This window comes from Acipenser ruthenus, chromosome 38, assembly GCF_902713425.1.
Source record: "Acipenser ruthenus chromosome 38, fAciRut3.2 maternal haplotype, whole genome shotgun sequence".
NCBI classification, from domain to species: Eukaryota; Metazoa; Chordata; class Actinopteri; order Acipenseriformes; family Acipenseridae; genus Acipenser; species Acipenser ruthenus.
Window position 1 is genome coordinate 7,683,367 of NC_081226.1, and position 22,797 is coordinate 7,706,163.

The 22,797-nt window shown below is 43.7% G+C and overlaps 2 protein-coding genes across 2 annotated transcripts in view; both read left to right on the forward strand.

Moving 5' to 3' along the window:
- The window catches only part of LOC117434255 (DLA class II histocompatibility antigen, DR-1 beta chain-like), a 30,556-nt gene extending 8,524 nt beyond the window's left edge, over positions 1-22,032 (forward strand). The window contains exons 3-6 of the mRNA XM_059009103.1: positions 3,864-4,145; positions 7,342-7,455; positions 13,570-13,596; positions 21,920-22,032. Of these exons, the coding sequence (XP_058865086.1) occupies positions 3,864-4,145; positions 7,342-7,455; positions 13,570-13,595 (422 nt within the window). The 3' untranslated portion in view covers position 13,596; positions 21,920-22,032. The remainder of the gene's footprint in view (positions 1-3,863; positions 4,146-7,341; positions 7,456-13,569; positions 13,597-21,919) is intronic.
- The window catches only part of LOC117968203 (SLA class II histocompatibility antigen, DQ haplotype C beta chain-like), a 401,218-nt gene extending 378,697 nt beyond the window's left edge, over positions 1-22,521 (forward strand). Inside the window, exon 7 of the transcript XR_009310938.1 lies at positions 22,018-22,521. The gene's annotated coding sequence lies outside the window, so the exon portion shown is untranslated. The remainder of the gene's footprint in view (positions 1-22,017) is intronic.
- The last annotated feature ends 276 nt before the right edge of the window (positions 22,522-22,797 follow it).

The window sequence follows — 22,797 nt, forward strand, 5'->3', positions numbered from 1 at the left end:
TTTCTCTTTTGTATGTGTTTATTACCCTGTAATATTACCCTGTCATGGCCATTTAACTGTATGCGTTACTTTGATGCAAATACCTGGCTGGAATTATAAAGGATAGTCTCCCGACAGTCCTTAGTAGAGTGCAGTTTTATCTCTTTATCTCTTAGTTGGGTGAATTAACAACAGTCCCTCTCCTTTATACCTGTGGTGGGACTAATGAACATCAGTCAGTGGCAGGTCATTTACAAATACAGACAGGGCTGTGTGGGGACCATACCCCCTGTACCATACTCCCTGTACCACACTCTCTGTACCATACTCTCTATACCATACCCCCTGTACCATACCCCCTGTACCATACCCCCTGTACCACACTCTCTGTACCATACTCTCTGTACCATACCCCCTGTACCATACCCCCTGTACCACACTCTCTGTACCATACCCCCTGTACCATACTCCCTGTACCACACTCTCTGTACCATACTCTCTATACCATACCCCCTGTACCATACCCCCTGTACCATACCCCCTGTACCACACTCTCTGTACCATACTCTCTGTACCATACCCCCTGTACCATACCCCCCATACCATACCCCCTGTACCATACCCCCCGTACCATACCCCCCCGTACCATACCCCTCATACCATACCCCCTGTACCATACTCCCTGTACCACACTCTCTGTACCATACTCTCTATACCATACCCCCTGTACCATACCCCCTGTACCATACCCCCTGTACCACACTCTCTGTACCATACTCTCTGTACCATACCCCCTGTACCATACCCCCCATACCATACCCCCTGTACCATACCCCCCGTACCATACCCCCCCGTACCATACCCCTCATACCATACCCCCTGTACCATACCCCCCATACCATACCCCCTGTACCATACCCCCGTACCATACCCCCCGTACCATACCCCCCGTACCATACCCCCCGTACCACACTCTCTGTACCATACCCCCTGTACCATACCCCCTGTACCATACCCCCGTACCATACCCCCCTGTACCATACCCCCCGTACCATACCCCCCGTACCATACCCCCCTGTACCATACCCCCTGTACCATACCCCCCGTACCATACCCCCCTGTACCATACCCCCTGTACCATACCCCCCTGTACCATACCCCCCTGTACCATACCCCTGTACCATACCCCCGTACCATACCCCCTGTACCATACCCCCCCGTACCATACCCCCCCGTACCATACCCCCCGTACCATACCCCCCGTACCACACTCTCTGTACCATACCCCCTGTACCATACCCCCTGTACCATACCCCCCTGTACCATACCCCCGTACTATACCCCCCTGTACCATACCCCCCTGTACCATACCCCCGTACCATACCCCCTGTACCATACTCCCCGTACCACACTCTCTGTACCATACCCCCTGTACCATACCCCTTGTACCATACCCCCCTGTACCATACCCCCCGTACCATACCCCTCATACCATACCCCCCTGTATCATACCCCCCTGTACCATACCCCCCATACCATACCCCCCTGTACCATACCCCCTGTACCATACCCCCTGTACCATACTCCCCGTTCCATACCCCCCTGTACCATACCCCCCTGTACCATACCCCCCGTACCATACCCCTCATACCATACCCCCCTGTATCATACCCCCCTGTACCATACCCCCCTGTACCATACCCCCCGTACCATACCCCCCCGTACCATACCCCCCTGTACCATACCCCCCGTACCATACCCCCCGTACCATACCCCCTGTACCATACTCCCCGTACCACACTCTTTGTACCATACCCCCTGTACCATACCCCCCTGTACCATACCCCCCTGTACCATACCCCCCGTACCATACCCCCCTGTACCATACCCCCCGTACCATACTCCCTGTACCATACTCCCTGTACCATACTCCCCGTACCACACTCTCTGTACCATACCCCCTGTACCATACCCCTTGTACCATACCCCTCATACCATACCCCCTGTATCATACCCCCCTGTACCATACCCCCCATACCATACCCCCCTGTACCATACCCCCTGTACCATACCCCCCCGTACCATACCCCCCTGTACCATACCCCCTGTACCATACCCCCCTGTACCATAGCCCCCGTACCATACCCCCTGTACCATACCCCCCCGTACCATACCCCCCTGTACCATACCTCCTGTACCATACCCCCCTGTACCATAGCCCCCGTACCATACCCCCTGTACCATACCCCCCTGTACCATACCCCTGTACCATACCCCCTGTACCATACTCCCCATACCACACTCTCTGTACCATACCCCCTGTACCATACCCCTTGTACCATACCCCCTGTACCATACCCCCCTGTACCATACCCCCCGTACCATACCCCTCATACCATACCCCCCTGTATCATACCCCCCTGTACCATACCCCCCGTACCATACCCCCCTGTACCATACCTCCTGTACCATACCCCCTGTACCATACCCCCTGTACCATACTCCCCGTACCATACCCCCCTGTACCATACCCCCCTGTACCATACCCCCCTGTATCATACCCCCCTGTACCATACCCCCCGTACCATACCCCTCATACCATACCCCCCTGTATCATACCCCTCTGTACCATACCCCCCTGTACCATACCCCCCGTACCATACCCCCCCGTACCATACCCCCCTGTACCATACCCCCCGTACCATACCCCCCGTACCATACCCCCTGTACCATACTCCCCGTACCACACTCTCTGTACCATACCCCCTGTACCATACCCCCCTGTACCATACCCCCCTGTACCATACCCCCCGTACCATACCCCTCATACCATACCCCCTGTATCATACCCCCCTGTACCATACCCCCCATACCATACCCCCCTGTACCATCCCCCCCTGTACCATACCCCCCTGTACCATACCCCCTGTACCATACCCCCTGTACCATACCCCCCGTACCATACCCCCCGTACCATACCCCCTGTACCATACCCCCTGTACCATACTCCCCGTACCACACTCTCTGTACCATACTCCCTGTACCATACCCCTTGTACCATACCCCCTGTACCATACCCCCCTGTACCATACCCCCCGTACCATACCCCTCATACCATACCCCCCTGTATCATACCCCCCTGTACCATACCCCCCGTACCATACCCCCCTGTACCATACCCCCTGTACCATACCCCCTGTACCATACTCCCCGTACCACACTCTCTGTACCATACCCCCTGTACCATACCCCCTGTACCATACCCCCCTGTACCATACCCCCCGTACCATACCCCCCTGTACCATACCCCCCTGTACCATACCCCCTGTACCATACCCCCCTGTACCATACCCCCCCGTACCATACCCCCCTGTACCATACCCCTGTACCATACCCCTTGTACCATACCCCCTGTACCATACCCCCTGTACCATACCCCCCGTACCATACTCCTCATACCATACCCCCCTGTATCATACCCCCCTGTACCATACCCCCCGTACCATACCCCCCTGTACCATACCTCCTGTACCATACTCCCTGTACCATACTCCCCGTACCATACCCCCCTGTACCATACCCCCCTGTACCATACCCCCCGTACCATACCCCCCGTACCATACCCATGTTGAAGTCAGCAGCATGTTTGACCTTTTTGAGGTGTCTCCGAGCAAGCCTGAGCAAGGTGGAATTTCTGTAATATAAAAATATCTTTGTGCCCTGAAAGTGTTTGTTTATAATTTGCAGTGGAACATCTCTATCAAAAGTAATGTTTCAATGGGCAATACATGACTGGTTTATAATGCGATTTAGGTAATTGTTGACTGAATTTCAAAGGCAAGTTGTTTTTATTTTTTTTAAATTAAAGTATTTTTTGTCTGTAGTTCCACCCACTGTCAGAGTCCGCTCTATGAAACCCTTCAGCTCTCAGCACCAGACCATGCTGGTCTGCAACGCGTTTGGCTTCTACCCACGTGAGATAAAGGTGACCTGGCTGAGAAACGGAGCGAAGGTGACGGCTGATGTATCCTCCTCAGAGCTGCTCCATGATGGAGACTGGACCTATCAGATCCACTCGTACCTGGAGCTCACCCCCCAGTCCGGAGACTCCTACACCTGCAGGGTGGAGCACAGCACCCTCGCTGAGGCTATCGAGAAGAAGTGGGGTGAGTTCAAACTGCCTCCCTGAGGCTATCGAGGGGAAGTGGGGTGAGTTCAAACTGCCTCCCTGAGGCTATCGAGGAGAAGTGGGGTGAGTGACTGAAGAAAAGAAGTGTTTGTTATTATTTGTTAAGTAATAGCCTCAGCGGTCAATTTAATTAAAATTAAATATTTCAAGCCATAACTAGGATATGGAATACTACTGTAGTTACATCATTAACACACTCACATAAAATCTGTGCTATTGTAGATTGCAGTGTATACTAGTTTTTCTGAAAGGAATAATAAAAAAAACTAGCAAGAAACAACTCAAAATAACACTTTAACTGCTGCTTCTGCAACCAGGTGATTTAATACAGGTGTACTCTCACATGTGTGGTTTTTATGGGAAAACATGTGAGAAAAAAAGCCATGTTACATGATAAATGAGGAAAAAGACACTTTGGTATCTCTGGGTTTGAAAGGAGCTCCATATTATTATTATTATTATTATTATTATTATTATTATTATTATTATTATTATTATTATACTGTACCAAGAATGTATTATAGCAATATACACCTGCCAATGAAAATATAGTTAAACATTATTTTGTTTTATTTTTCAAATATATTTAAAAATATTTAAAAATAGTAAAAATAGTATCTGTGTGTGTGTATAAACATTCTTTTTTAAACTATAATAACAACCCGCTTCAGCTCTCAATGATGAAGTTTTACGATTGCTTCAGCTCACATTCAGCACTTTCCTCAGGGCGTCTGACTGACATACTGTATAATCTGACCAATCAAAACGCAGAAAGGGTGGAAACAGTTGTATTATTGGCTGATCGCCCCAAAATAGCAAAAAAATAACGTCTGATAACGGATGGAGCATTGAGGATGGAGCATAGACAATGTCGACCCAGGGGACTTCTTTGACCTGAAAAAAGAAACAAGGACCAGGGGTCACAAATGGAGATTAGATAAAGGGGCATTCAGAACAGAAAATAGGTGGCACTTTTTTACACAGAGAATTGTGAGTGTCTGGAATCAACTCCCCAGTAATGTTGTTGAAGCTGACACCCTGGGATCCTTCAAGAAGCTGCTTGATGAGATTCTGGGATCAATAAGCTACTAACAACCAAACGAGCAAGATGGGCTGAATGGCCTCCTCTCGTTTGTAAACTTTCTTATGTTCTTCTTATGTTCTTATAGAGCAGGGAGGAGGGAGCTTGGAGCAGGGAGGAGGGAGGAGGGGCATGGAGGAGGGAGGAGGGAGGAGGAGAGGAGGGAGCCTGGAGCAGGGAGGAGGGATAAGGGAGGAGGGAGCAAGGAGCAGGAAGCAAGGAGCAGGGAGGAGAGGGCATGGAGGAGGGAGGAGGGAGCAGGGATCATGAAGGAGGCAGCATGGAGCAGGGAAGAGGGAGCATGGAGTAGGGAGGAGGCAGCAGGGAGGAGGGGGAAGGGAGCATGGAGGAGGGAGGAGGGAGCAGGGAGGATAGAGCATGCAGGAGGGAGCAGGAATCACAAAGAAAGCAGCAGGGAGGAAGGAGGAGAGAGCATGGAGCATGAAGGAAGGAGCGTGGAGGATGGAACAGGGAGAAGGGAGGAGGGACAGAGAGGAGGGAGGGAGGATGGAGGAGGGAGCAGGGAGCATGGAGGAGGGAAGAGGGAGCATGCAGCATGAAGGAGGAGGAGGGAGCATGGAGGAGGGAGCAGGGAGGAGGGAGGGAGGGAGGAAGGAGCAGGGAGGAGGGGGTGATTTGAAGATGGAGCACAGAATGATTGTTGGATGGTTTATGTACAAGAGTGTTCTAATATGGACACCATAGTTCCTGTGTGTAACATACAAAATGCAGAGCTGCTGTGTTGCATTTATGGGTGAACTTATACATGTGGCCACTCCTTAATTAGCACCAATTACCTAATTGGGGAATGGTCACACCTGTGATTGCTGGCAGGGACAGATTTAACCCCATCCCTGCCAACCTTACATTCCCACACTGTCACGGATGGCTAGAGTGGTGCGTGTGGGTGGTGACGTCAGGTTCAGGAAGCAGCAGTAAACAGACTGAAGGTACAGGGCTAAAACGGTAGCAGCTGTATCTTTATTAAATAACGAAAATAAACAGTTTAAACAAAGCAAACACACAATAAACAAAGCAAACACACAATAAACAAAGCAAACACACAATAAACAAAAGCAAACACACAATAAACAAAAGCAAACACACAATAAACAAAAGTGCACATGGGCCAAAGTAAAAATAACATCAAACTATAATTCTTTTTATAACAAGTACCTTGTTCGCTGGCTGGTAGCATTCATTCTCTTTCTACTTAACTCTGCTCACAACTCTCCCCTGTCTGAGCCCGGAGTGGGTAATTTCTACTTTGGCTGGAGCCTTAATTATCCATTAAACAATTACCTTATTAAAGCTCCAGCCACATTCCCACAAGCTTTATCGGGATGGGGATTTAACCCCATCCACGCCGGTCTCAAATAATAAACAATAACGGACGGCTTTCGTCTGTCCGAACACAAATATAATAATAATAATAATAATAATAATAATAATAATAATAATAAAAGGGCGGGCACCTTGCTACACACACACACACACACACACACACAGACACACTATTTACAGCAGCAGGGCTTGTACCCAGCCACATTCCCGCTGATGCAAGTCTAGTTGATGAAGTTGAAAGGGCACTGCGGCCAGAATGGCCATGAATAGACATCAATTTCAGGGGCATTGCAGCAATTGAGAAGGGCTCCCACAGCAATTGAGAAGGTTTCCCACAGCAATTGAGAAGGGCTCCCACAGCAATTGAGAAGGTTTCCCACAGCAATTGAGAAGGGCTCCCACAGCAATTGAGAAGGGCTCCCACAGCAATTGAGAAGGGCTCCCACAGCAATTGAGAAGGGCTCCCACAGCAATTGAAAAGGGCTCCCACAGCAATTGCTGCATGGCCACCATTAATTTGGAGCACCAGGGAGGTTTCTAGGGATGAGGCTGAATTGAGGCTTGCTTGTCTCTCTGTGTCCTGGATGACTGCTTTCATACGTGTCACCGGAATTAAGGGGTGGGAGGGCTACCCTTGGCCCAAGAGGCAAGATACTGGAACACTTGTCATTTTTCATTCAATAAATCTGAATTTAAAAGTTTGCCTTGGTTTTTAAATGCGCTAATAGCATGAACCTTGGTTTTACAGATCCAGCGATGCCTGAATCTAAGAGAAACAAGATCATCATCGGAGCTTCTGGAATCGTTCTGGGCCTGGTCATTGCAGCCGCTGGACTGATCTACTACAAGAAGAAGGCTACAGGTAGGAGCACGAGAGGACAGCGCTGTGTCTGTGTAATAAACCATGAGAGAGGACATCGCTGAGCCTGTGTAATAAACCATGAGAGAGGACAGCGCGGTGTCTGTGTAATAAACCATGAGAGGACAGCGCTGTGTCTGTGTAATAAACCATGAGAGAGGACAGCGCTGTGTCTGTGTAATAAACCATGAGAGAGGACAGCGTTGTGTCTGTGTAATAAACCATGAGAGAGGACAGCGCTGTGTCGGTGTAATAAACCATGAGAGAGGACAGCGTTGTGTCTGTGTAATAAACCATGAGAGAGGACAGCGATGTGTCTGTGTAATAAACCATGAGAGAGGACAGCGCTGTGTCGGTGTAATAAACCATGAGAGAGGACAGCGTTGTGTCTGTGTAATAAACCATGAGAGAGGACAGCGTTGTGTCTGTGTAATAAACCATGAGAGAGGACAGCGTTGTGTCTGTGTAATAAACCATGAGAGAGGACAGCGCTGTGTCTGTGTAATAAACCATGACAGAGGACAGTGCTGTGTCTGTGTAATAAACCATGAGAGAGGACAGCGCTGTGTCTGTAATAAATCATGAGAGGACAGCGCTGTGTCTGTGTAATAAACCATGAGAGAGGACAGCGCTGTGTCTGTGAAATAAACCATGAGAGAGGACAGTGCTGTGTCTGTAATAAACCATGAGAGAGGGCAACCCTGTGTCTGTGTAATAAACCATGAGAGAGGACAGTGCTGTGTCTGTGCAATAAACCATGAGAGAGGGCAACGCTGTGTCTGTGTAATAAACCATGAGAGAGGACAGCGCTGTGTCTGTGTAATAAACCATGAGAGAGGACAGCGCTGTGTCTATGTAATAAACCATGAGATAGGACAGCACTGTGTCTGTGTAATAAACCATGAGAGAGGACAGCGCTGTGTCTGTGTAATAAACCATGAGAGAGGACAGCGCTGTGTCTATGTAATAAACCATGAGAGAGGACAGTGCTGTGTCTGTGTAATAAACCATGAGAGAGGACAGCGCTGTGTCTGTGTAATAAACCATGAGAGAGGACAGCGCTGTGTCTGTGTAATAAACCATGAGAGAGGACAGCGCTGTGTCTATGTAATAAACCATGAGATAGGACAGCGCTGTGTCTGTGTAATAAACCATGAGAGAGGACAGCGCTGTGTCTGTGTAATAAACCATGAGAGAGGACAGCGCTGTGTCTGTGTAATAAACCATGAGAGAGGACAGCGCTGTGTCTGTGTAATAAACCATGAGAGAGGACAGCGCTGTGTCTGTGTAATAAACCATGAGAGAGGACAGCGCTGTGTCTGTGTAATAAACCATGAGAGAGGACAGCGCTGTGTCTGTGTAATAAACCATGAGAGAGGACAGCGCTGTGTCTGTGTAATAAACCATGAGAGAGGACAGCGCTGTGTCTGTGTAATAAACCATGAGAGAGGACAGCGCTGTGTCTGTGTAATAAACCATGAGAGAGGACAGCGCTGTGTCTGTGTAATAAACCATGAGAGAGGACAGCGCTGTGTCTGTGTAATAAACCACGAGAGAGGACAGTGCTCTGTCTGTGTAATAAACCACGAGAGAGGACAGCGCTGTGTCTATGTAATAAACCATGAGAGAGTACAGCACTGTGTCTGTGTAATAAACCACGAGAGAGGACAGTGCTGTGTCTGTGTAATAAACCATGAGAGAGGACAGTGCTCTGTCTGTGTAATAAACCATGAGAGAGGACAGTGCTGTGTCTATGTAATAAACCATGAGAGAGGACAGCGCTGTGTCTGTGTAATAAACCATGAGAGAGGACAGCGCTGTGTCTGTGTAATAAACCATGAGAGAGGACAGTGCTGTGTCTGTGTAATAAACCATGAGAGAGGACAGTGCTGTGTCTGTGTAATAAACCATGAGAGAGGGTAGCGCTGTGTCTGTGTAATAAACCATGAGAGAGGACAGCGCTGTGTCTGTGTAATAAACCATGAGAGAGGACAGTGCTGTGTCTGTGTAATAAACCATGAGAGAGGACAGCGCTGTGTCTGTGTAATAAACCATGAGAGGACAGCGCTGTGTCTGTGTAATAAACCATGAGAGAGGACAGCGCTGTGTCTGTAATAAACCATGAGAGAGGACAGCGCTGTGTCTGTGTAATAAACCATGAGAGAGGACAGCGCTGTGTCTGTGTAATAAACCATGAGAGAGGACAGCGCTGTGTCTGTGTAATAAACCATGAGAGAGGACAGCGCTGTGTCTGTGTAATAAACCATGAGAGAGGACAGCACTGTGTCTGTGTAATAAACCATGAGAGAGGGCAACACTGTGTCTGTGTAATAAACCATGAGAGAGGGCAGCGCTGTGTCTGTGTAATAAACCATGAGAGAGGACAGCGCTGTGTCTGTGTAATAAACCATGAGAGAGGACAGCGCTGTGTCTGTGTAATAAACCATGAGAGAGGGCAACGTTGTGTCTGTGTAATAAACCATGAGAGAGGACAGCGCTGTGTCTGTGTAATAAACCATGAGAGAGGACAGCGCTGTGTCTGTGTAATAAACCATGAGAGAGGGCAACGCTGTGTCTGTGTAATAAACCATGAGAGAGGACAGCGCTGTGTCTGTGTAATAAACCATGAGAGGACAGCGCTGTGTCTGTGTAATAAACCATGAGAGAGGACAGCGCTGTGTCTGTGTAATAAACCATGAGAGGACAGCGCTGTGTCTGTGTAATAAACCATGAGAGAGGACAGCGCTGTGCCTGTGTAATAAACCATGAGAGAGGACAGCGCTGTGTCTGTAATAAACCATGAGAGAGGACAGCACTGTGTCTGTGTAATAAACCATGAGAGGACAGCGCTGTGTCTGTGTAATAAACCATGAGAGAGGACAGTGCTGTGTCTGTGTAATAAACCATGAGAGGACAGCGCTGTGTCTGTGTAATAAACCATGAGAGGACAGCGCTGTGTCTGTGTAATAAACCATGAGAGAGGACAGTGCTGTGTCTGTGTAATAAACCATGAGAGAGGACCGCGCTGTGTCTGTGTAATAAACCATGAGAGAGGACAGCGCTGTGTCTGTGTAATAAACCATGAGAGAGGACAGTGCTGTGTCTGTGTAATAAACCATGAGAGAGGACAGCGCTGTGTCTGTGTAATAAACCATGAGGGAGGAAGGACAGCGCTGTGTCTGTGTAATAAACCATGAGAGAGGACAGCGCTGTGTCTGTAATAAACCATGAGAGAGGACAGCGCTGTGTCTGTGTAATAAACCATGAGAGAGGACAGCGCTGTGTCTGTGTAATAAACCATGAGAGAGGACAGCGCTGTGTCTGTGTAATAAACCATGAGAGAGGACAGCGCTGTGTCTGTGTAATAAACCATGAGAGAGGACAGCGCTGTGTCTGTGTAATAAACCATGAGAGAGGGCAACACTGTGTCTGTGTAATAAACCATGAGAGAGGGCAGCGCTGTGTCTGTGTAATAAACCATGAGAGAGGACAGCGCTGTGTCTGTGTAATAAACCATGAGAGAGGACAGCGCTGTGTCTGTGTAATAAACCATGAGAGAGGGCAACGCTGTGTCTGTGTAATAAACCATGAGAGAGGACAGCGCTGTGTCTGTGTAATAAACCATGAGAGAGGACAGCGCTGTGTCTGTGTAATAAACCATGAGAGAGGGCAACGCTGTGTCTGTGTAATAAACCATGAGAGAGGACAGCACTGTGTCTGTGTAATAAACCATGAGAGGACAGCGCTGTGTCTGTGTAATAAACCATGAGAGAGGACAGCGCTGTGTCTGTGTAATAAACCATGAGAGGACAGCGCTGTGTCTGTGTAATAAACCATGAGAGAGGACAGCGCTGTGCCTGTGTAATAAACCATGAGAGAGGACAGCGCTGTGTCTGTAATAAACCATGAGAGAGGACAGCACTGTGTCTGTGTAATAAACCATGAGAGGACAGCGCTGTGTCTGTGTAATAAACCATGAGAGAGGACAGTGCTGTGTCTGTGTAATAAACCATGAGAGGACAGCGCTGTGTCTGTGTAATAAACCATGAGAGGACAGCGCTGTGTCTGTGTAATAAACCATGAGAGAGGACAGTGCTGTGTCTGTGTAATAAACCATGAGAGAGGACCGCGCTGTGTCTGTGTAATAAACCATGAGAGAGGACAGCGCTGTGTCTGTGTAATAAACCATGAGAGAGGACAGTGCTGTGTCTGTGTAATAAACCATGAGAGAGGACAGCGCTGTGTCTGTGTAATAAACCATGAGGGAGGAAGGACAGCGCTGTGTCTGTGTAATAAACCATGAGAGAGGACAGCGCTGTCTCTGTAATAAACCATGAGAGAGGACAGCGCTGTGTCTGTGTAATAAACCATGAGAGAGGACAGCGCTGTGTCTGTGTAATAAACCATGAGAGAGGACAGCGCTGTGTCTGTGTAATAAACCATGAGAGAGGACAGCGCTGTGTCTGTGTAATAAACCATGAGAGAGGACAGCGCTGTGTCTGTGTAATAAACCATGAGAGAGGGCAACACTGTGTCTGTGTAATAAACCATGAGAGAGGGCAGCGCTGTGTCTGTGTAATAAACCATGAGAGAGGACAGCGCTGTGTCTGTGTAATAAACCATGAGAGAGGACAGCGCTGTGCCTGTGTAATAAACCATGAGAGAGGGCAACGCTGTGTCTGTGTAATAAACCATGAGAGAGGACAGCGCTGTGTCTGTGTAATAAACCATGAGAGAGGACAGCGCTGTGTCTGTGTAATAAACCATGAGAGAGGGCAACGCTGTGTCTGTGTAATAAACCATGAGAGAGGACAGCACTGTGTCTGTGTAATAAACCATGAGAGGACAGCGCTGTGTCTGTGTAATAAACCATGAGAGAGGACAGCGCTGTGTCTGTGTAATAAACCATGAGAGGACAGCGCTGTGTCTGTGTAATAAACCATGAGAGAGGACAGCGCTGTGCCTGTGTAATAAACCATGAGAGAGGACAGCGCTGTGTCTGTAATAAACCATGAGAGAGGACAGCACTGTGTCTGTGTAATAAACCATGAGAGGACAGCGCTGTGTCGGTGTAATAAACCATGAGAGAGGACAGTGCTGTGTCTGTGTAATAAACCATGAGAGAGGACAGCGCTGTGTCTGTGTAATAAACCATGAGAGAGGACAGCGCTGTGTCTGTGTAATAAACCATGAGAGAGGACAGTGCTGTGTCTGTGTAATAAACCATGAAAGAGGACAGCGCTGTGTCTGTGTAATAAACCATGCCAATACTTCCAACCAGCTATTATTATTCAAGTAGTCTTTAAAGAGCAAGTAGTGGGGTTCCAAAAATTATTGTGTTGCTACAACTGTTTAAATGACGTTCCTATAATTTCTTTTCATTAACATCCAGACAACTTTTTACACTTCTACTTTAAAGTCTGTTTCAAAGCTGTTTTCAAAATGGCTGTTCTAGTGCACTGGGATTTGAGATCTGTCCTCTAAATCACTGCAAAAAAAAGTGCTCTGGCTTTTCTGTTCCGTGCCACATCATGGATGTTATCGCTGTGTTACCTGTTTGACAATGTGGGCAATAATCCTTACACTATCAGAGCACTGGACTGGCAATTTTGAAAAGAGCTTTGAAACAGACTTTAAAGTTATAAATGTAAAAAGTTGTCACGGTATAACAATAAAAAGAAAAATTACAGGTACGTTATTTAAACAGTTGTAGCAACACGTGGGGACGTGGAACGCTATATTCAGAACCCCGCTACTTGCTCTTTAAGAGACACGCAACTTCACCTTTAATAAATGAGCATGATAGAACAGAATGCAGGGTTTGGATAATCTGTCTCGCAATGATCAGGGCTGCACACACTCACTTATTAAAATTACAACACTAATACAGCGTACATTAATAAACCAATAAAACATTTAGAAAAATGATGCAATTTATAAAGCTTAAAGATGTGACTCCAATTATTAGAAATAAAATTAGGAGGAACACATGTAGCTAAACATCTAATATTATTCTATTGCTACTGTTTACAGATAGCCTTCATTGTTTTTTTTTCTTTGGTTTCTATTGTATAATTTAATGAAGCCTCACTTATGCTTTTTTTTTTTTTTAACTAGGTCGCATTTTGGTGCCATCAGATTAAGGTAAGATTCACTGATACAGAATCAGCTTTCCAGCTTTAGAAGTCCAAATACTCATCAGTGTGATTGAAGCACTGGGGCCAAACTGTGTCCATGGTGACCATGCCTGATTGTGACAGAAATCAGCTGAGGCACAGCTCAGCTCTGACCTGTCTCCACTACCCAGCTGTGTTCTATATCTCATAGAGAAATAAGAAGCTTCACCTGTCCCTTGAGTTTGTATTGCCCAAGTGAGGTAGCTGACTCGGTATTTACTAGGCCTGTGCAAATACTCACTCAGATTTTCTGTGCAATTCCCTTTCATGTGTTTTGTTGTCTGAAGGTATTAAATTAAAACCATAACAAGCTTCTTCAAACATGTGTTAAATTCACAACATGGAAAGTTGATTTTCAATTATTTGATCTCATCTGGGCAATTGAGTCCCAATCAATGGCAATGGACTTCAGCATTGAGTCATTTCAAAAACTGCTTGGAAGAGCTTTTTTTTTTTTTTACTGCTGTAAACTGACATTTCCTTAGTCTTATATATATAATTTAGATATGTTATTTAACAGCATGTAATCAAAGACACTACAAATATCGCAAGTGTCTACCAGAAGCCATAATAATAGTACAGTATTTTATGTTAGATTTTGAAATGTCGCTACAAAGCGGTATGTAATTCAATATGTTAACGTAACATTATTCTGCAGGTTTCATTCGACTTTATGAAGCAAATGAGTTAATTCTATAGGGTTGATGTAACTTAAAACATGAGTATCGATGTTTCTTAAGAAACTGCAGAGACGCCATTTCTTAATCAGTGTTAAGTTTATTTCATACATGCAGGGAAACCAGTCCAAGTATAGAACCGATTACCAGTTGTTACATCTTTTACATGACATTAAATACCCTTCTGCATAGGTGTCTCTCTCCTCCTCTTTCTCTGACACTTAACCAATAGAAAAGGTACAACACATTATTCTGTTACCATATATTTAATTTTGTGTGTGTGTGTGTGTGTGTGTCTGTGTGTGTAATCTAGTGTGACGACCTCTGAACTCAGTGCATTCTTCAGACCCCTGGTGGTGCCCCAAAAAGGTCCATACATCTGGTTTTTGTCATCTTCCTTGTTCCTATCTCTCCGTTTTGCCTGAGACCCTTTGAGTCCAGTGGCATTATCTCTTATTCTCCCTGTGAACCTTTGGGTCCAACGGCAGTCCCTGGGAGCCTTTTAGCTCCTTTATGCTTTGTATTCCCAAAAGTCTTACAGCCTGGCCCCTTCTGGTCCACAGCATTGTTATCTTGTTAGCTTGCAGTCAATGTTGGACAAGAAGCTTGTAGATGCAAGGTCTCTTATCAATTGTTAGCAGTACATGCAATTTGAACCAAACAGTCTGCTATCTGCAATATTAGTCTCTTTTCAGAAAAGAACACCAGTATAGCTCTGCCAGTCCACATGCGTAGCAAACTGCTAATCAATTCTCGATCCATGTTTTCCAACATACCCTACTTTTAGAATATAAGATGGAGGAGGGTGATCCGCTACAACCAAGTTGCTCACGTGATCCCGGTCCCTCAGATGTCCTCTTCACTGGGTCGTAGCTGGCATCCGTGTTGCTGAGCTACCCCAAGCATTCTTGTTCAAACTTCACTCAAACTATGTCTTTATACTATGTGTGAGGTATCTACTCCAAAAATGTGTTCATGCATTTTAAACTAATGATGAAAAAAATATATATTTTAAGGCTCAGAACCCTCACCTCTGTCTATTCTGCTTGTCTTTGTCTGTGGATGTCAGTGGCACATATTCAATCATTCTCTGGCGTCTAATATACTTCAATTCTGAGCGATAGCCCTTAATTAGACACTTCAAATAACAGAACATTAAAACAGTTAACAGAAAGGTTGCAATCATCAATATACATGCTCCCCTAAGCATCAGGTCCCACCCATAATAATTTTATGTTCAGCCTGTATACAGAATGAAACATTAATAACAGGACACAATCATCTCCCATATTCAAAGTAGTCCTATTTAGTTGTGAAACAACAAGTACCACTTCGGGCTCTTGCCCCCTCTACATACTTTCGTAGTGATTTTACCTCGATAGTACGGTTTACTGCCCTGTTTCAAGAAATTGGATCACCCCGCATGGAACAAGTGCAAATTACTGATGTACTCAATTCCTTACAGCAATCTATGCCTCCCAATTTCACCCACCCGTCCTGCTCTTTAGCTACGCGATGCAGTGTTGGTTTAACTCTGTAAGCTCATAATCACATCTTCTATTCGAAACTGCAGTACTCTCAGAATAAACTCTATGTTCCAGCTGTGGATCCCCATCCTCTTGATCAGAACCACACTACTAACTTTAATCATTGCATCTCTGACAGCCTGAGCCATCTTTCCACCATGGTATCTGTTTCTCACAATCTGTGCTGACGATTTCTATCCAAGTTCCTACTGTCATCACATCGGTTACTTTCCCCCTATATACATCTCTGAACATATTCTGCAGTGCATCCATCATGGTCTGTGCCAGTTGGTCACACTTTCTCAATTATTTTTTATTACATAAAAATGCTTTAATTACGCTCATAGCTTGTTGTAATTAATTTATAATTAACAATTATTCATGTTGCTCTAACACATTTATGTGCATCATTATTTTTAACCCGTATGTTAAATTACATCTTTCTAGAATCCAATATTCTAGACCATCTCAATCTTATGATGCACTTAAGACTGATTAAAACCTAAAACTATAACTTCAAAAATGATCACTATGCATTGAACAAGTACTAAAATAGTGCCTCATTTTAGACATATTCAACACTACAGCATATCATTCAAAGTTCACATAATTTCCAAAATTAATGTCTAATATAGGTAACCATATTTTTCAGTAGAACAGCTGTTTTCAATTGGTATTTCCATTCAACATAGGATGTCCCATTACCTTACAAGTACATATTAATATAGTATTATGTTCCTAACAACACTCCAAACAATCCATTGCAAGACACCAACCATTTTACCTCCCTAACATGGATGGCAGATACAATGTCTTAACAATGTCACTCTTAAGTGTCATGAACAACACAAACTCCATACTCCCAGTGCCTCTAGAGGGCAATGGTACAACCTTTGCAGTTTTTGTTATTTTACTGAATGTGATTAGTAATAAATTACATGAGACCTTCCCATCTCTGCACTCCAAGATCACTGACATATTACCTTTAGTATCTTTAAACTAAGACAAATCTTTTCACCAATCATACATCTATACCCCAAGTTTATAATACGTAGTTTCATTATCAGGTATGTTAACTGAAATTAACAGTCCCCATTACATCCCAAAAATGTCACTTTAACGTCATCATAAATATTTCTTCTTTTGATATGCAGACCGGAATGGTTCCCCATATGTAAGAATGTCTCTGTGGTTTCAGATACTTCCTCATGACCGTCTCTCAGCAACTTACACTCTTGTTCCAGATATATGGTAGAGCTTAATTACTACATATCATGGACAAGCATTGTAAAGTTATGCAGGTTAATATGTACAGTTACTGTTTGCATATCCAAATTGTCCCACAAGTGTACTGGAACTTTCTGCACAAACTCTTCTGAAATGGTCCTCTCAGTTCCGATGAACAGCACTGTGCTTCCATTCCACATAAATGCCATCAATATTATCTCGGGACTTGTGGAGAACAAGCGCAGTATTTATTCTTTTGATTAATATCTGATTTAATTTCAAAATTCAAAAGGATTAATTCTTGAATATTCTCTTTTTCATCTGCATTGATAATGTCATTGCAATTCTAAGAATCGCCAATGTCTGTTAATTCTATCTTGTATTTTTCTCAGAGCCTATGTCCACCCCATATTGTGAATATAATATAAAATATCAGTTCCAGCATGAACCTGTAGGAGAAGAGAAAAGCCTTAGACCTGTGTCTGTACTCTGAAAGTAACTACAAATCTCTATCTACTTCATTGCTCACAATTACTACTCTAAACTAACTGCATCAGTGCCCTTAGGAATTTCCGTTCTCCAGCAGGCTTGCTTATCAGTGAAACTAGTTTTCAAGCCAGTTTTCACTCCCTCATTTTTGTATTGCCAATTTCAAATTGGTTTCTCCCAGTTTGTCCATTATCTCATATGAACCTCCCCAATCAGCCTTCCAACCCCCCCGCTTTTTTTTTTTTTTTAATTTTTTTTAATTTGAATGGAGACCCTGTGTGGGGTTGGAATCAGTGCCTGTTTTAATGCCTCAAACAAGGCATGTGACCTTTGATCCTATTGCAGTGTGTCTTGCTTGCCCGGGTTACCATTCAGGTGTTCATAGAGGGGGACAGCTAGTTCGCTGTATCCTTCCATGAAGTCCTGACAGAATCCAAATATGCCCAAAAAGGATCTAAGGGGCAGATTTTTAATCAACTTTTTATTTTCTGGGTCAGGTGTGTGTCCTCCAGCTTCCACCTGTACTCCTAAGAAACAAACAGATGATTTCATTAATGCAGCTTTCTTTAGATTTAATTTGAGGGCAGCATGCTCCATGAGATCCAAGACCTCCTCCAGCAACAGATAGTGCTTCTCCGCAGTTCCCGTTGCAACAGTATGTCGTCCACATACTGTATGATATTACCTGGTTGAGAACAGTCCTGTAAGATGTTAGTCATACATTGATCTCTCCCTTCTTGGCAAGACATCCAAAGCACATATCACAATAACAGTTGAAAAGAAAGTTTACATAGAAATGTATTCAAACGTTAATGTTTCTCAATAACGCATACAGAAATAAAAGTACTGCCTATTCTTGCTGCAATTAATAACAGCATCCTTTTTAGCAGATCAAAATAAATCAGAATCTATTATAGAAATAGTCCAGTGAGAAAAAGAAAATGTGTGTGCACATAAACCTGACCTTCATGAGCACCTGTTTATGATGCTTCCTTTTTAGAATGTGATCCACAAGCTCTACCAACCCAGAGCTCTTTGGGTGGCAGAGGACGTGGAATCACTGTACTTCGCCAACCAGGGCGCAGGTTGCTTCATGCTTAAGCCAGCGAATATATTCTTTATTTGATTAATTTACACGGGCGTTTCCCCATGGTCAGTTGTACTCAATGCCTTTGTATTACTGTGAGTGCATAATTACTTTTGCTACTGCGACTGTCTGTTCTGTATTAGACAGTGAGAAGTTGACATTATTTTGCATCACAATATTGCCATTAGCTCAGCGTCCTGTGCTGAACTTCCACAAGAGAGTATTCATACCCTATATTCACAGACAAACACACAAACATTAACCAACAGACTGTCTATCATACCAGTATCACAATCCATCAAGCCAGCAGTCCTATACTACACCATCAATAATCTCATGTCACTCGCGATTTATTCATGTTTCAGTTATCACATTAATCTAATTTTCATCACCTCTCCTGCAAGAAGCTCCGTAAAATACTAATTGTAACCAACATAAACAAAACACATCGTAAACATGTGTTCAAACATCCCATTTCACACACTGCTTTTGTCTCCTGCATCACTGCATTCTGATGCCTTAGCAGAAGTTGAAATCCCTGTAGATCACTCTGATATCGATTGTGACCTCTTTTTCCCCATTTGAATTGTATTTTATGCTCTCTAACAATTCCACTTTTTTTTTTCCTCTACTCGTGTATGGTAGTGTACTTTAGCAACATCAGAATAAACCCAGTTAATACTGATAACATCAGTGCTTTATTAAACTACGTGTTTTCCATTCAAAGAGAATGCAATCTCCCTGTTTAATTCAACATGAACTAAACAATCATTAATAAACAGACCCCTTAAAAATAAAACATCGTTTTAACTCTGCACTTTTATAAACCAAATATTATACCTGCAATATATTCTGTGTTTTGGTTACACTTCCTCCTAAATAGAATAGACCTCCTGCTGGATGGTAGGTCTGTGCGGTACTCCATATTCTCCAGTCATCCATTCGATGACCATCAACATTATCTTCTAACATATTTGGAATTGATCAGATTCCCAACAAAACAATACAAACAAATAAACAAACCTTTTAGTTTTGCCTTGTTACCAACGTATTGTATTCAGAGTTATTCTAAGAACACTTTGGTTTATTCTTTACACATTTAATTTACACTTTTGTATGTGCTATTAGGCTTAACTGGAACTTATTGTCTGATTGTTCCTTATCTGTACCACTTAATGTGGACAGTTAAATTAGAGGCTTATCCTAATGCCCATTTATTGTGAATTATAAACCACGCAGTAAAAACACAGGCAAAACAGGTCTATCAAATTATCCTACACAATCACTTTCACTTCCAAGAGGGTGTACTGTCCTCTTGTTAGTTAATTATTCCTATCTCATAGACTTAACTCACTCTGTGAGTTCAGCGGTCTTCTCTGGACAACTTATCCCGTGAGTTAAACTGTCCTCTCTAGACTTAACTAAATATTTAGTTCAGCGGTCTATGTTAGACTTAACTAAATATTTCAGTTCAGCGGTCTTTTCTAGACTTAACTAAATATTTTAGTTCAGCGGTCTTTTCTAGACTTAACTAAATATTTCAGTTCAGCGGTCTTTTCTAGACTTAACTAAATATTTTAGTTCAGCGGTCTTTTCTAGACTTAACTAAATATTTTAGTTCAGCGGTCTTTTCTAGACTTAACTAAATATTTTAGTTCAGCGGTCTATGCTTTTACGATGACCCTCTCTTCGATACTTTGACCAAAGTCTGTGTAACTAGTATAGCAGCGGCCGTACTTCCGACAGTCCCACTATCACGTTAAAACACTACACAATTTGCAAAACAAAAAACTGCATGTAAGAATAAACAAATATCACTCAACAATGTACGTGATCCTATGTTCGAACTGAAGTCCTGGGTCACAGATTCTCTCACACCGTCTGGGTCGAAAGTAGAAACAGTCTCCTTCTGTTCGCCTCGTCCCGTTCCTCTGCAGTGGATTCAGGCTGGGCAAGCAGGTTTCTCCGTAGTCCAGTATCGATACCCCCGGTATTTTTTTTTTAAAAGAAGTGTCGGGAAACAGTCCACGTCTGGCTCGCCAAATGATGTAACTTAAAACGTGAGTATCGATGTTTCTTAAGAAACTGCACAGACGCCATTTCTTAATCAGTGTTAAGTTTATTTCATACATGCAGGGAAACCAGTCCAAGTATAGAACCGATTACCAGTTGTTACATCTTTTACATGACATTAAATACCCTTCTGCATAGGTGTCTCTCTCCTCCTCTTTCTCTGACACTTAACCAATAGAAAAGGTACAACACATTATTCTGTTACCATATATTTAATTTTGTGTGTGTGTGTGTGTGTGTGTCTGTGTGTGTAATCTAGTGTGACGACCTCTGAACTCAGTGCATTCTTCAGACCCCTGGTGGTGCCCCAAAAAGGTCCATACATCTGGTTTTTGTCATCTTCCTTGTTCCTATCTCTCTGTTTTGCCTGAGACCCTTTGAGTCCAGTGGCATTATCTCTTATTCTCCCTGTGAACCTTTGGGTCCAACGGCAGTCCCTGGGAGCCTTTTAGCTCCTTTATGCTTTGTATTCCCAAAAGTCTTAGAGCCTGGCCCCTTCTGGTCCACAGCATTGTTATCTTGTTAGCTTGCAGTCAATGTTGGACAAGAAGCTTGTAGACGCAAGGTCTCTTATCAATTGTTAGCAGTACATGCAATTTGAACCAAACAGTCTGCTATCTGCAATATTAGTCTCTTTTCAGAAAAGAACACCAGTATAGCTCTGCCAGTCCACATGCGTAGCAAACTGCTAATCAATTCTCGATCCATGTGCTATGGAAACGAGCAAAGTGAAAAATCAGGATGTGAAATCAGACAGGTAATCAATGAGAAAGGTGTGACAAGAAAATCACAGATACATATATGCGTGGTTGTATTGTGTTTGATCACGACAGGTTGTGTATTAATCACACTGTCACATTGTTACTGATTAATACTCATCGCAGTGTGGCTGTGGAAATGCCAGCGTCCCGAGTGAAAGGAACATGTGCTCAACATGGAAGCTCATTCCATTGATCTGTACTCCATTGTATGGATCGGTAAAAGGAAGCTTTCTTTTTGTGATACTGTACTAACACATTTTAAATAGGCTTTAATGAATAGCTGCTGATAAACATATCAAAGTGAATTACTCAATCTGAGTATCTGTTCAGTGCTTTATCAGCATTGTGAATTACCTCATTGAATTACAAAGACTTTTTGAAGATAACTTGACTGGTTGAAATAGATTTTATTTTATGAACATGTAATGCCTTCATTTTTTGTATTTGACAGATTCCTGAAGTGGCGGCTAAACAGGATTATTTGGTCACTGGTGCACGCCTTGAAGGGGTGGACTGTGAAGATTTACAATTGTATTACTTTGTATAACATTCAATTTTAGATTCTTTCAAATCATTCATGCAGTAAATTGGTAATTTCAATAATGCAGTAACATGTGCAAGCACCTTCAATGTAATCAACTTTACTGTTTGTTTCCCCACATGTAATGCTAATGGGAATAAAGGTGAACAGTCATGCTTTGGTTCTATTCAGTGTATTTGCTATAGATGCTTCAGTCTTTACAGTTTATACCTGATTACAGTTTCAATCTGACCTTGATTAACATTCTCCTATTCTGTATTCATTAGAAGGGCTAGACCTGGCCTATATATTTGCTCAGTAATGACATTTGCTTAAATAAATTCGCTACATTAAGAGCTTTTCTTGGAGTTATTACAACATATGAATTGTGTATGTTAATAATGATGTTTGACTTGTGGTATACATTTTGAGTTAAGAACATAGATGTATTTTTCTGTTGATTTTAAAGTGTTTTATGCAGCTAATCTCTGTACCTGGTTTAAGTTAAATAAAAGTTCCTTTTACTACCAAACTCTTGTATGCTTTTAATAACCTATTTTGCAATCAATGAAATGTTGTTGTTTTAATAAATATGTATGAGTGGAACCTTTCAGTGTTAGCAAACTGTTCTACCAGCGAATCACTCAATGTACCAGGATGAGATCTTTATACAATCTATACACACTGCTCTGCAAACTGTTCTCCCAGCGAATCACTCAATGTACCAGGATGAGATCTTTGCACAATCTATACACACTGCTCTGCAAACTGTTCTCCCAGCGAATCACTCAATGTACCAGGATGAGATC